The sequence below is a fragment of the Drosophila grimshawi genome, unplaced genomic scaffold (genome assembly GCF_018153295.1).
Source record: "Drosophila grimshawi isolate 15287-2541.00 unplaced genomic scaffold, ASM1815329v1 contig_1377, whole genome shotgun sequence".
Classification (NCBI taxonomy): Eukaryota; Metazoa; Arthropoda; class Insecta; order Diptera; family Drosophilidae; genus Drosophila; species Drosophila grimshawi.
This window is the reverse complement of record NW_025062900.1, coordinates 25,511,369-25,527,845: the sequence shown is the minus strand read 5'-3', so window position 1 is coordinate 25,527,845 and position 16,477 is coordinate 25,511,369. Positions and strand designations below refer to the sequence as shown.

The window sequence follows — 16,477 nt, the reverse complement described above, 5'->3', positions numbered from 1 at the left end:
AATCTATTGATGTTGTACATGAATTCTTAAACTTAACGATTAAGGTTGTTTTAAACCAATTTCTGCTTTAATTAAATTAGAATAAATCGTAAATATAGCAGCAATTTCTTTGGTTAGTGTATTAAGTTCTCAACCTACTGAAATGATGTTGATATTTCCTTCTTAACTGCCTCAACTGCCTTGTACCACAAGCTAAACGAATGGAATGGAAATAAAGTAGGCCAAATACATACATGTGTACCAATATACATCTGTACATTTGTACATACATAGATCAACCAAAAGTTGTGGACATGTGCGAGTTGTGTTGCTGTTGTTGTTTTTTGTGGCTGCCGCATTTGTCAACTGAAAGGAAAATGAATGAAATACATTGAACACTTCAGCGCACTGTGTGGTGCACATTCAATTAACAATCGAAACAGAAGGTGTCCCACTAAGCCACGCCCCATTTCTACGGCGAGAAATGTGTGTTAAATGCAAAATAATTAGATCAATTAAGTGGAAATTACTTAATTCGCGTGAAAATGTGAGACACAACGACGTTTTGAGACGAGTCGGCGACTTTCACACGAGAGATGACATTAGCCCAATTTGCCATCATGATTTATGATATTTTCTAGGTTCTGTAAATTGTTTTTTACTGTTTTTTATGTTCTTTCTCTCTGTCTCTCTCTGTCTGTCTTTCTATCTCTTTTCTATGTTATTGTTTGTCATTACAAATTAATTTCTCTTCGCTGCTGCTGCGGCCGGAAGTGGGTTAATAAGTGATAACGTGGCGAAAATGTAAACACGGCGAACAGAATGTGAAATTCGCTGCAAAATGATAAAAAAATACAGTTAAATGGCAAAGTGTTCGACGAACGTAACATATAAAATCAAGTAAAGAGACTGTAATCGAGTGACCTCAACTACGATATACCCTGTGAACTCATCTATTAAAAATATTTAACTTTTGTTGCCAAAATTCCGTTTAAAAATGTTGCACACTCAAATGTAAGCATGCATAGAAGTGCTCTGAAGATACAAACATTCGTCGATTATCTTTCCATTTCCCATATTTATGCATATAGAAAATGCTCGATACGGCTGATGTAAGGTTTCAATATGAGAATTCATTTTGGACTTTAACTTGGGTGTTTCCTATCTTGATATTATTTGTCAAGTTTATCTATAATGTCTCAATGTAGAATATATATGTTTTAAAAGGCACTGTCTTCATAATTGTGGAAATGCTTATGCTTTTGGAAATCGAAATGTTATCGATAAAATTAAGTAAACTTAATCTGCGTGGCGTGTAAGAGAACTTATATTCACGTCTCTAGCTTTTATAGTCTCTGAGATCTGTGTCGACTTTTGGTGTGGATCAAGCATATATATACTTTATGGGGCTGGAGATGCACCCGTCTACCTGTTACATACATTTGCACAAAACCATTATACCCATTTTATACATTTTTATGTGTTCAGGGTATAAAAAACCTGTAAAAGAAAGAAGGCATAGTAATACTACCTTATAAGCCGGCGAGAATCCAAACAACTTTGACACAGTTTTTCCCTAACATAAAACCCATACAATTTTGGCCAATGACTGCTCGGAGCCTGATGTCCGTTTATAAAAGCAACAATTGCGAATCGTCATCGTTCAGCTTTTGTAATTTGTCCGTGTTAAACGTGGGAGTTGATTTAATCAACGACGTACGCATGTCAACTTTTTTGGGTATAATTAAATTAACTTTTTATTGACAAATAAATTAAAAGTAAATATCGTCCACATTTAGACTTATTTTTTGTTGAAAAATCAACAGCGGTGGCATGACGATGATTATATGCCATGGCAGAAATATGTATTCACTGAACAGCTTCTTGAGTAGAGTTGTCTATTCTCAACTACTTTTCAATATATTTGATTACTATATTGACAGATTACAGTCCTCTCTTGATACAAGGCACGTAATCCATGATTTTATCTTATATCTTTATGACAACAAGAATATCTTCTAATATCCATTTATAAAAGTCATCTTATATATTCTCTCAAAATATGTTCAAACCTTTGACCAGGGGAAATTCATATTAGTTGTAACTAATTTATGGTACATACCTGAAAATGAAAGAAAGAAAAACACATTAGTAAATATTTTAAATAGTCACACATGGGACTAATCAGAATTAAGTTCATCAATTAACAAAGGAAAAAAAAAACTTGAAAACCCATTAAGTCATCAACAGAACGCAGATGTTTTCTATTGCCTCTTTTTATTTAACAAATGGCTCATAATTGGCCAATGCGTTAGATGTTTGTTTTTATAAATGTCTTGTGCACTATGACAAAGGCTAATTATAGCCAGATATTTGGCTGTTATTGACCCCAGGTGGCCCTGAGGTCACCGCTTATAGTATTTGTGGCATGAGACTGGCTTTAAAATCAGGTGGCAAACCGACTTCGCTGGCCGAATACGGGCAGGCAAGAAGTACGTATTTGTATATCTGAGATAACTTTAATTAAAAGTACAAACGTACAAATTATGCAAGACATGTTCAAATACGGCAAACACCTAAATATTTCATGAGCTGAATTCCACTCGGCGTTGGATCATTTAGCTCCACAACACACACACACATACACAACCACATTTGCATAGGTTCGGCTCAGCTCAGCTCAGCTCGGCTCGGGTGTGTCTAGCGTGCCACATAGTCTAAGGCTGAGTCTGAGTCTGAGTCTGTGCCACATTATGGCTGTGCATGATCTGCTCGCTTTGAGCTCGCTCAAGTCGCAGACAGAGTCAGAGCCAGAGCCATTGGTTCAGCTATTGCCATCGGCAGTGGCATAGTTATTTGTTTATGGCAGTTTTTTTGTCGCCAACAACAACAGCAACAGCAGCAGCCTTCGTTTGCTACATTTGACTGCGACCCACGTACAAGAGCCAAACAAATCGAAGACAAACTTTAAACATTATTGGAGGTGGATACTACAAAAGTATCGGCATTGGGGGGCAGACGCACCACCCACCCGCTGTCAAAGCATGCGGTGCAAAAGAAAAAAAAACAAATGCCTATTAAAATGCCATTTCAGTGCAGTTAAGCGTTTGTAATACAGACAACTCCAAAATTTACAGCATTTTGGTTAAGTAAACTAATTAAGTTTGCCCGAAAAATAAATTCATATTCATATTTACACATTACACATATTTGTAGACTACTCTTAAGTTTATGAAGATTTGGGTTCAAGTCCAGGGCTAGTTAATGTCTTATTAGGTTGGTGAACACGGCATAATTTAGAGAACTCCATCTACAAGGTAAGGAAACACTGAAATATTATTACAGGCAGAAGACAGGATCGTCGAGGCGTCTCATAATATATACATGTTCACATCCGATATAGCCATCTACAACGCCATAAAGTGTATTTATACATATACCAAAGTGGTTTAAGCCATGCCCATTTGTCTCTCCGTCCTTGCTTAAGTCTTCAAACTTGAAATGTAAGTGCTCGTAGGTCAAACGTAGATCAAGTTTATTTTATTTTATTCATAAATTCACTTGTTTCGAGAATATTGATAGACCTTCTGTCAGGGTATCTCATAGTCAAGCTGCCTCGTCTAAAGTTTTCCTACTTATTTCGATAGTCATTTAAGCTTAGATTCACATCTTCGACGTGCTGAGAATTGTTGTTATTACTTTTTAAAAATAGTTTCCAAAGAATTCTCATACACTACACATTGATCTAAAAATCATAACTGAACAAGCTATATGGCTCCCAAGTACATTAAACATATATAAATAAATACACAAGAATTGTTTCAGGAATACCCACGTTGGGTATTTTCGCTTTCGTTGAACTCTTGAGGATATCATTTGCCAGTTTGCGCCCTGTAACGTTGCATCTACATAAATACGTACACACATACATATATACACATATACATATGTAGTATCTAAATTGCAGCTAGAGGTCTACTCCGTTTATTTGTCTGTGCAAATTTGCAGTAATTGCAGCTTGCGCTGTTTTTGGGCAGCAGACAACAAATTTATTTTATTTAAATAAAATGCGCCTGAGGGCAGCGACTGGCGCAGCAAGGGGTCGATGGAGGGGAGCAGGTGTGGGGAAGGGGGGAGAGACGTTGACGTTTCTGTTGCTATTTTTGGGCGCGACTTGGAAATCTGTTTGTGATTCGTCTGGTTCGGCCAGGGGAAACCTTGGGGGCTCCCGGGCTGGCTCATTGTCTCTGTTGTGGAGTGTCGGTGTGTGCAAAACCAAAATTATCATGTCCACCTACATAATTTAGCATGTGTTGTTATTGTTATTGTTGTTTTTGTTGTGTGGTGGCTGCCTAAATTATTGGTTGTAAATAAAAGCATTGCCTTCGCTGTGGTCTTTGTTCATTTTGTCTATTTTGAGACGGTAATTGGCAAGCTTTATATCACATACATATTTCCATATCCATACATCGGCATATAGAAGTTAATAAATGTCTACGCTTTTCTGTTGCTTCAGCTTCAATGATCTGAGCACTGGAATGTCGTCGTACAATATCTACTGTCTCTCTCTCTCTCTCTCTCTCTCTCTCTGTCTCTCTTTTTGTGCTGGGCACGTCCCAATCAGTTTAACAAATCTTTAGCTTCATTCATTCGATATGCCAAATGTCTTCTAAGAACTCAAAAAAAAAAAGTAAAAAATAAAAACCCCAATCGCAAAACATTTTACGCATTTCAAAGCCACACAAAAACAAAAAAGCAAACATAATCAAATTCTAGACTGCCAAATAAGCGGTGCTTTTCAAATGATTTATCTGTTTTGTCTGTGAATACCAAGCAGCAACAATAACAACGACAACGACAACGGCAACGGCAACGGCAACAACAGCAGCAGCAGCAAAAAAAACGAGACTTCTTCCTGGAAGTGTTAAGTCCATGCTCAAAACTTTACTCATCACCTGCCTCTCGGTGTTCATCTCGATTTCTCTCTCTCTCTCTCTCTCCCTCTCTCTCTCTCTCTCTCTCTCTCTCTCTCTCTGTCTGTCTCGCTTGCTCCCCCCGCTCAGTCACCTTGACTGACCGTACAACAATAACAACAATAGATTTACATATCTTCACAGACGAAGCACAACTGAGATTTACCTGAGACGATCGCTCGACTCTTTCAATGGCAAACAAATTGGCAAAGTGTATTTTATTGTTCAATGGTAAGAAAAAAAAATTTGAATATGTAGAGGAAAAAAAAAAAACAAGAAAGAAAGGATATATTAAGCACGCCAAAGAACGGAACCAAATTGCCATCATCTAAATTTGACTGTGAATTTAAAAAATCGACTGATTGTTCCTATGATTTGATAGAATATTCCGATTCTCATAGTTTTCATGGCTTAAGTGTTGAGAGCATAATAGCACGTCTCTTACGACCAATCGTGCCTATGGCAGCTATATAATATAGTGATCCGATCCGAATGACACCGATGTTCCACCTGGCATCAATATAGCTTTAAACTGATGGAACTAGTTCGCAAGCAAACAGAGAGACATACGGAGAAGGTTATTTCGACTAGTTTACTGATGCTGATCATCAATATACTTCTTCAAAATTATATTACAAAGGTCAACAAATGATTTCTGATTTTATATCGGTTGTAGTGCACAATTTTTTTGCCAGTGTCGAACGCAGACAGGGTCTTTATTATAGCTTGTGTATATAATATCGATGTTTAGATTCACAAGTGTTGCTCGATTATTTCTCCTATTTATATTAATCACAAAATTATCCGTAATCAGCGGGAAATTCAGGCCGTGTCCAGTCTCAATTGCGTTAATCACATTTCAATTAAACGGTGATTTAAGTTAATTAGTCTGCAGCAAGAAAATATAATGCAAGTGCTGGAAGTATCATAATTATATTAAGTAATCACCTCGGACGGCATCAGGATGCCCTTCTCAACACGCCATTATTTCAAGAAATACCTTCATTCGCAATCTGCAACGATCTAATGCCGTCAGCTATCTTGCAACACTTTGTTGCACTTGTTGCAGCTACTACAGGTGCAAGTTACGATGGAGCCATAACTCAGCGGCATTTGAACAGAAATCTAGTTGCATGCCGCCTTGGGGTGCAAAAAAAAGTTGCAGCATAAGAATAAGAATTCAATTATGCAGCAAAATGTCGCACAGCGCGGAAAAACGGGTGAAGTAGCCAAGAGCATAGAAAAAATATAAGAAGTATTCTCTGGCCCGACGAAGTTAAAATACCCTCTAATTATATTTATGAAAAACTATGGGAACTAGATAATAATAAGTGTGAGAATTAGATAGTAAGCATAGTGAGAAACATATATGGTTATACCGCATCTACAATAGTTGCTGATCAAGCATATATATATACACACTTCAAAATCGAAGATGACTTCTTCTGTGTGACAGAATCAATATACTCTAACCAAGTGAATGCAGGCATTGACGTGGAGATGTTAAGATTGCCAGAGAATTCAACTCGAGACTGCTTTTTTGCTTAAGTCTCTGATGATCTTCTGATCTATGAAGTGGCAAAATCATTGTAGTATAATGGCTGCGGATGAGGCTGTCAGATAAAAAATACTGAAAACCCCTTGGCCATTAAGCAGAATTCAAGCAGGGAAAACCCCTAAGACAAGTATTTTAAAGTTCGCTTAGAAAAACTTTGCTTTGATAAAAAGCAGTTTTGAAAATAAAAATTGTTAGAATAAAAGTTTGTAATTAATCAAAGATGTATTTTTGACTGTTATAAGCCCACATTAAATAAATCAAAAATAGAACGCAGAGATAATTGTGAAAACTATAACTAAAAGTACTTAAATTGCATTATATAATATAAGTAAGCATAATAAAAATAAAATATAATATCTATGCAATTTTAGACGTTTATTGTGAATAAGTATAGATCTATAAGGTATCGTCCTTAATAAAGCGAAAATAATAATAATAATGATGATGAAAATGGAATAGAGAAGCAAACTTTGACTGCTGCCAGTTGCCGGCTTGCTTTTCTTTAATGAATAAATCTAATGGAGAAGAAATCCAAAAGAAAGGGCAAAAAAGAAAAGAGAAGCAAGAGATGAAGCTGTTTGCGTTAAGAAGTTGATTTAACTGGGCTTTTATATTGTTGCAGCACAGTTGTTGGTGTTCCTGTGGATGTTCTTGGTCAGGGTTGTTGTTGTTGTTGCGACTGGTGCGGCTGGTTTGATTGATGATTGCTGTTGTTTGTGTTTGTGTGGTGCGATAAGGCTTCTACAGCTCGCTGCTTGCCCCAAAGCGATGAATGTCAGTAGGCAGCAAAGTTGGCAACTCTGGCCCATTGTTGGAGGCAACCTTGCTCATGTTGAGTGACAGAAAGGTTCGTGCTATTAATTGCCGCATGCTAAAAAAAAATAAAAAGAAACTAAAAACAACAACAATACAGTTGCTAAAGTTTAGAGCGAGCAGATGAAATCGGAATCGCTGTTGGCGTTAAAGTTTAGTTGAAGTTGCAAGCTTCAGCTAATTGCAGCAGGCAAATATAAGCGTCAGCTACAAAGAAGCAACAGCAACATAACTTGTGATAAGCAAAGAAATTTTGTATCTTATCTGAAGACAGCGCTTAGAAATATTTGGCGTCAACATACATTATACAGACATGACTCCTTTATCAGAGTAGCTGTATCTGGTTTTGTTTGTTGTTTTTTGTTGTTGTTTATTTCACTTGCACAGCTGCATTCATACCTTATACAAATACATCTCTCTCTAAAAGTTGTTGACTCTGCCGTGTTGTTTTATCATGCAGATACTTAGATAAAAGCGCAGAAAGAGAAAGAGAGAGAGAGAGAGATGACCTCAAAAGCGCTGAATTCTGTTAGGCAAGTTGCTAGCTGGGCTACCTGTTAAAGTTCAATGCACCTGGCTAACTAATTAACCTAGAAAAATGCAAATATCCGCACAACAGCACAGCACAGCACAGCATAACACGCCCTCTTCAAGAACCGACAGCGACAACAGCAACAACAACTTCTAAGCCAAACAATCAATCAACGTTGCAACAACAACAAAAGTTCACTTGAGCACGTCACGCAGAAAGGCCAAAGCAAACTTTAAGGCACACACACAACAAGCGTACACAGTGCAAAATAACTGACTAGAATTTGTAAATAATGCATGCAAAAATCGTCAAAGTCGCTGCCAGAATTTTAAATAATTCTCCCGCAACTGTTTTCTTGCAATTCTTAAGATAGGCTTAAAGCCAGCGAACAATAATATCTAAAAATACTTTAAGTTTGTAAAAAGTTGCCATTGTGGCAAATGAATAATATGCTAGTAATAAGAACTAAAACTAAATAATAATAATTCTGTTGGCTTTTTAAATAAAGTAATATGCAGGTTATTTTTGATTGCTGATTGCAATTAAGAGTTCAAGGCTTGCAAAAGAATGGTACTTTAACCACATGTTTGGTACTGAAAATTAGGATTAAAATTCGGCTTGAATTTATAGCTACTTCTGACATGGATTTGTAACACTTAAACTACGGATTGATTCATGCTTCTTTTTTTTTATCAATACTTTTGCACGTGCACGTACGTGAACTGTATTTGCCGTAGATGTGTTTATGTTCAGCTAGGATGACTGCCATGTCGCCTGGAAGGTGTGTAAAGGTAATATTTATTATGTGTTTATCTGGCTGACAAACAACAGCACAAAAAACAGAATAGAACAGCCCACGATCACAAAGGGCAGTAGAGGAACGTGCACCGAGGAGCGAGGAACGAGGAGTGGGGGACGACGTGCGAGATGCGAGGATTGAGAATAGAACGGACTCAAGCACAACATTGAAACTGCCAGCTGAGGCTGGCGTGCTGCCAATAGCTCAATAACACCCCGGGGATCAATTGAGATCTTTTTTTGGGGATAGGCAACAAAGTTGGACGCCCAACTGGCAAATAGCAAACGCAAACACAAATACAAATACTATGGGCATTGGCAAGGAGTACAGTGGAACCAAATCAAAGTAAAACTTACATACATATTATAATATAGCATACTTAATTTAATACAAAAGTTATTATAAAATTATATAAATTTCAACGAAGCAAATTTAGGAATGTTGAAAACCCGCTTTTCAGCACATCAAGAAAGATAAGAAATATAAAGGAAACACTTAATTTAACTTCATAGTTTTATTAACAATTAATTTTCTACTATTTAGATTTACGCATTAGCCTAACAAATAAGAATCAAGAACAAATATATATTTTAATTTACCAATAAAAAATATGTAGAATATTTTTGCTCAATAAATGGAGATCTTTTAAATGTCATTGATATTCGTTCATATGTATTATATTATAATATAGTAGTAGAATGTTATATAGCATAGTTGTACAGCTTACTATTATACTATCATTTACTATTTCAGCCAAGTAGGCAACTATGTGCCCCACTGTATCAAATGGCCAGCCCGACAAATAATGGGTTAGATTTTGACCTGATGGTTGTTACTACCACTGCCCAGTCACGACGACAAGTTTTCGTTGCGGCAACTTTGGCAACTCCACTGTCAACGTGGACAGCCTTTGACCTGCCGTCAACCCGAAGGAAACTCATCATTCCGCAATCGAAGCCAACAATGATGATCGGCATCATTATGAAATGTTACAACTGTGGCAGTGGAATTCAATAATGCAGAAGAGGCAGAATAATTGCCTAACTAATGCGGCGGCGGTTAGTTTGAAAGGTTCGCTAAAATTTCACACTTCAACGAGTTGAATGGATATCCTCTTTTGAATTTCGCACTTGAGGTGCAGTCTTTTAAGTGTCTCTCAAAGCCGCCAGCATGGTCAGCTGCTGGTGGTCGTCCACATGGGTAATTCGAGAGTTGCCGTGAAGCCTTCAGATTTAGATGCAGATGCAATGCAACAATTATGCTCACATTATGCACAGCAAACACAACACCAAAGACAAAGCGAAACAAACCAAAACAAAAAAGAGATGAAGGAAAAAAAACCAAATGTAAAGTGCTTCTAAATTTAGAAGAAACGCCTAGGGGGAGCCGACCGGTGTGTTGGCAATGTGCTACCAAGTGCCTGGGGTCTGTCGTCTTCTTCGTCTTCGTCTTTGGTCGTCGTCTAGGTGATTAACCGCACAAGGCCCCAGCTCTAGCTGCAGCTGCGAACGCCTTCTAATTGCAGGCCAGTGATCAGAGCGGAAGGCAAGCGACATCTATTTTTATGTATGCCCAGTGCCCGGGAAATGCACAAGAGAGTATATAATTCAGTAGATGACATAAAGAAAAAGGAGTTAGAGTTTGCTTCGGACGATTGAGAATCGAAATGGGAATGAACATAGTAATGAATTAGACGGAATTTAATCGGTTTAATATATAAATATATGTATATAGTATGTTCAATGGTTGAATTAAGGTTAAAAGAGTTAGCAGCTGATAATGATTGAGATTTGCCGCTTAATCATAAATTAAATTAAATGATTATAGTAAACCTTTGGCTTCTATGGAAACTTAAAAAATTAATTAAGAATTTTATATTTATCTTTAAATAAGTATACAATTAAGTGTTTGAAGCATGCCTACAGGGTATCTCATAGTCGCGCGTGCTCGTTGTTGCGATTCACTTATTTGCCTCAGCGCCAGGTCATTTATTAATATTCTCTAATTTCTTTTTAAACCAAATATATTTTTAGCAACTGACCCGAATTATTTGTTTGTCTCTATTCACTTTTCTCAATTCATAGCTCTCGGGCAAAAACAAAAAATTGTTCTGAATAAGTGGAGAGATGTTTTAAATTTCAATGACAGTTTACAAGCAGCCGTTTTGAAAATTTGTTGTTGTCGCCTTTTGTTTTTCTGGGGCCGCAATTAATTTGGTGTGTCAAAAAGCTGAAAAGCTGTTTATTTGTTGGTTGTCTTTTTTCTTGTTTTCTTTTTGCGGCAATTGGCATCATTTTAATTGATGTGAATTACAGTTTTTAATAGCCTCGAGCCAGCAGCGAATTCGGCGAGACGAAATCTGCTTTTTGTGGGCTAAGTGTAGAAATCAATTTTGCCGCAGACAACAACACCAACAACAACAACAAATAACAATAACAACAATAAAAAAGCTGTTAACCAAATGCTTAAAACGTGTCCATGAGTAGAACACTTCACACAGCCAGATGATGATGCAGAAGTGGTAGAAGAGTGTTGTGATTCCGTTTGGGGCAGAATCAACGGATGACCCCCAAGAAATTAGCACAGCCAACAACACAGCGTTTGTGGGCCAAAACTCTACATTGAGGAAGTCATAGACCCCGAGGCCAATAGATTATTATTATTAATATTTTGACAGCCGTGAAAAACCTATAGCAGCACTTGCGACCTGTGCGGAATCCGATACGATATGGATTTCTCAATAAAATTACCAGGTATTTAATTTTTATATTTTTATTTATTTGCAAATAGTAGTCGTAGTTATCTCTCTCTACAGCGTGTATTTAAATATATGTTTATATATATGTACATACCTAAATATATATGCATATACAGTTTCAACTTAATAGAAACACATTAAAGTCAACAGCTGCTTTAGGGGAACAACTGTATCAATAAGGGGCTGAAAAACAGTTGGGAAATAGTATATCGATAGACTTTTGTTTGTTTGTTTTTTTATTTCAAAAGCACAACTGTTCGATTTACTTTTATGTACTCTGCGCCAGCTCAAGTAACCGACTTTCGTTGCTTCAATCATAGGGATATATATATATATAGATCTAGTGTCTTGAAGATGACGAGACTCTAGAACACAGTAACATTGCCTCTAGAACACAGTAACATTGCCCGAAAATTATGGATTTGAGACCCAGTAAAATAATTGAATTTCTGCACATGATTGCGCTTGACAGAATACTTTAACTCATTTACAAGGGAGTGGCAAAATTATAGTAATAAATATTACTCTAAATACGCTTGTGAAAAAGATACAAAAAAAAGTATTCTATATACAAATCGATTTGGGACAATTTTTATATATTTAAATATATATTTTTTTCTAGAGCTGTTATCTTACTTTACAATTGTAATCTTTGACAAACTCGCTCTCTTGGGATCTGATGGTTTCCCAAGAAAATGATTTAAAAAACTATTCCATTTATATATCGCACTGAAATAGTGATAGTTGTAGTTTTAAGATCTGACATATACATATATATTGTAAAAACGCCAACGAAGACAACGCAGATCATCAGATATTCAATCATATATAGATACACACACATACAGTTACACACCAGCGGCACAACAAAAGAAAAACTCTCCCTTTCTTCAGTTTTTTCTGGTTGATCGTTTCTTGGAATCTGCGTTTAGAATTAACGGCTAGTCGGAATATGCCACTGAAAACTAATTAAAATAACAAAAAGCAATCAATGCATACAACACACATCAAATCCACAATACTATAAAATTTTGTTTAGGGCTAGTTAGAAAAAAGAGAAGAAAAAAAGTGAAAATCGTTTGTCGCGTCTGCCTTACAAAAATTTACGACAAGCCCAAGCGAACCTAAACCGGCTATTATTATTATTATTTTTTTTATGAATGCTGGAATTTGTATTTAATAAACATCAAAGCGTCGTATTTGATAGTATAAAAATCTATCTGAACCACTAATGTGAAAAATGATTTACACGTGGGCTCCGGAAAATTTGAGACTCTTTTGTGAAAGTTACGAAGAAGAAGAACTATGCAAATGCCATCATCATCATCAACTTAATCATCATAAAATGGGAACGAAGCATTTTAAAGTAATCTAAACAGCTTACGAGTATCTAGATAAGACGCTCTTTATCTTAGCTTAGTTATCGTGTGTTTGTTTGAAATGTTTTAAATCATGTGATACATTTTTCTAACACTCTTCTTCTACTTTTAGCCAAAATTGCACTGAATTAATTGTCAAACGATGTTAGTTTTATTATTGATCGAAACAAATTATTCCTACTCAAAAATTTAGTAATCGAAATATTAATTTTGTTTTGACTGTTCACACTAATACAAAAATTGTTTAAAAATGAAGCAAAAACTTGTGTTTATTCTCGATTTTTTACAATCAAGTTAATCTGTTTTTTATAGATGTTGAGCTACATATTTCACATAAGCAACAAGACAATTTCTACACACAAAAGAAAACATTGGATTTCCATTTTTAAAAATCTTTCCCACATATATATATATATATATACTTATACAACATACATGTGTATTTATTCCCCAAAAAGTACATAAATTGGACCAAATTCCAGGCAGCATCCCAATTTGTGCAACATAAGAAAAGCATTATATGGGTCCATGCTACAAGTCTATAAAAACAACAAACCAACCCAGCCCATAAGATATACAAACTGCATCTAACAATAAATTTACACAAGAGTGGGGAGAGTGGGGCGAGCGGGGAGCAGCAGCCGCAGGGAGAGAGACACGCACTCGGACGGAGACTATCTACTTTTGTAGGCAGAATTGAACCGAAATTTATATATTAAACTTGGGCGACACTAGTCGAACTCTTCTTTCTTCTTCTCCCCACACCCCACCACACCCGACACACACCTCAGGGCAGATCAGTCAACTCACCCTATTGCACTCCAAGGCGGCTGCGCTGTGCTCCTCTCGCTGGCGAAAACAATGGCTGCATTTGCTCTTGTTGAATATATTTGGTGAGAATTTACGACAGTCGGCGCTGCTGCTGCTGCTGCGACCGCCGCTGCTTACACCGCTTGGTGGGGGCGTCGCAGCCGAAGTTGACGGCGCTGCTGCTGTTGTTGTTGCTGTTATCGTTGAAGTTGACATTTTTGGGCAGAGTTGTTGTGGTTGTTGCTGTTGTTGTTGTTGTTGATTTTCTCAGCTACTTTTCACGTTTCACAAATCTTGGAATCTGTCGCTCTCTCAGCTCAGCTCAGTTGATGCTCAGCGTTTAGCGCCATTGCGTTCACACACACACACACGCACACACACAGGTAAATTTGTATAATTTTGCACAATGTGTACAAATTTTGTATTTTTTTTTTATTAATTTTTGTAAATTGATATTTTTCAACACTTGACAATAGGTTGCGAGGGGGGCGGGCTGGTGTAGCCGGTCAGCCTCACATATTTATGCAAATGCGCCGAACAACGACGCAGTTGTTGTTGTTGTTGTTGAGCCGGCTTCAACTTTGTTGCTTTTGTTGTTGTTGTTGTTGTTGTTTTTCTTAGCGCATTGCTCCAAAAATAGCTGGCTGTTTGTCGTTTCAATTCACTCGTTTCTCTTCTTCTTCTTCTACACTCCTCCTCCTTCTTCTTCTTCTTCGCTAAGTGTTATGCACGTTTTGCTTTGCCCCTTGTGATTTTGATATGAAACTATAATTTTTGGCAAGCCAAGCAAAATAATATGTATACAAAAAAACACACCAAACAACACACACACACACGCACACACACACACTAACTCACTCACTCACACACACGCGCTTCGCACTAAAAATTTATTCAATGTTGCTTTGCACTTCTTCATTGGATAGCAGCAAAGCAAAGCAAACAACACGACTGAAGTTTCGTTAGACGTTTAACACGCGCGCGCTTTGTACAATTGGCTGCTCTCGGCACAACAAATCGGCTCGAATGCATACACGACACTGAATGGTTGGCCCCCCAACAAGTCGAGCCGCAACCAGTCGAGCGCCAAAAACCAAAACGAGAGAGAGGGAGAGCGAGAGCGAGAGCAACCGAAAACCGGGAGAGAGCACTTATTATCGTGTGTAAAAACCAAGGAGGCAAGAGTTGCAGGTAACGTTACTTGTAGTGCAATCGTCTTGGCTCTCTCTCTGTCACTCTCTGTTTTGGACCGACACAATTTTTGAAATAATAGTTTTAAAATGTACAAATTTAATACATAATCTATTTTTTATTGAAAGTACTTAATTAATCTGCTAATTATTATTAATTAATTATACGTTTAATTTACTATACTGCTAATATTTGTGTTATCAATTCTAATATATTTCATTGATTACATTTAAAACCAGAGAGAACGTTACAGTTAGGCGTAACCGACTGCGAATTACTATGATACCATAAGTAATACTATCAGATAACAGGTGCCACAGAACAGGGTGGGTATAGCCAAGAAATACCGATCTTTGGACGAGATTTTTAGTAATCTAACGTCCAAGATTGCGGTTGATGTAGGCTTTTGTGAACTTTGGTGGTCGTAGTGGGCGGGGCCGAAAAAAGCGTTGGAAGAGTTTCCATTTAACCTTCCTGTTACGGGAGATATGGACTTTCGGGAATTTTACTGGCGGTAGTGGCGTGGTTGAAAAAATTATTATAGAAGGTTCCTAGTAATTTTCCTTCCAAACTTGGATTTATCTGCGATGATCGATTTTATCGATTCCCTAGCTGTCTAGTTGACGTAGCACTCCGAATCTCTGTAGCTCTAAGAGAGTCGATAAGAGTTGCGTTCATACAGACAAACGGACGGACAGACGGAAATTGCATTGAACCAAATATACTCTGAATAGCTTCGGTATCAAAGTATAAAAGAAAAACAAAACATTCTCAATACATTTTAAACTTATACTTACTTATACACAAGCTGTGACATCACGAATAATGTGAATGCTCTCTTATACGCACATTTCTAGCAGCTGGTTTCAAACCTGGTTTGACAGCGAAACTACTGCTGACTGTTTAGCGGGATTTACGCTTTGAAAAAAGGCTAAAAAAGCATGCTTCATATATAAACAAATGTATTTTGCACACAATTGTTTAAATAAATATATAAATAATAAATGAAGTAATACACAAAAATAATTGTGCTTTAATCAACGTATTACATTTAATTGATGAAACCAACACTCAGAATTGTATTTAACAATTATAATTTGATATATTCAAGCGGGAAAATCAAAACAATTATAATTCATTTTATTTCAGATTTCTCGGGGATTTTATGCAGGCAACAATTTTGTTGAAACACTAATGAGTTTTTTGACCCTCCCCCTACCTTCTCTCACTCGTTCTCTCTCTCTCTCTCGCTGTATCGGATCAAATAGAAAAGGTTAAGGAAAATTAATGCCGGTATATGTAAACATCTCTCATTCCCTCACACACACACACACACACACATGATTCGATTCATATCCCAAAACGATTTGTTTACAGCAACCAAAACAAAAACAACAACAAAAACAGGCAATAACAATAACAGCAATTAACTGCACGCTTCATTAGCAGCAGCCTCGGACAACAAATTTTCAAGTGCGCCACAACGGGAGAGTAAGAGATAGAGAGTGAGCGAGAGAGAAGGAGACGAACCCTTTCCAAGCATCTTGTGTGGCGTCGGCGCTTAATGTGTGAAGAGAACAACAACAGCAACTCGAAAGTGATTAATTGCGCTGCTCCGCTGGATGGATTGGGTGTGGGGGAGGTGGGATGGGGATTGGGAGAACGTCAAAAAGAAGGATTGCTTA

The 16,477-nt window shown here is 37.1% G+C and overlaps 1 protein-coding gene across 3 annotated transcripts in view; it reads right to left on the bottom strand.

The window, feature by feature from the left end:
- LOC6567071 (protein outspread) overlaps positions 1–14,002 on the bottom strand; it is an 81,179-nt gene extending 67,177 nt beyond the window's left edge. For all 3 annotated transcript variants that reach the window (XM_032739362.2, XM_032739363.2, XM_032739364.2), the window contains exon 1: positions 13,602–14,002. In XM_032739362.2, the coding sequence (XP_032595253.1) occupies positions 13,602–13,817 (216 nt within the window). In that variant the 5' untranslated portion in view covers positions 13,818–14,002. The remainder of the gene's footprint in view (positions 1–13,601) is intronic.
- Between the last annotated feature and the right edge of the window lie 2,475 nt (positions 14,003–16,477).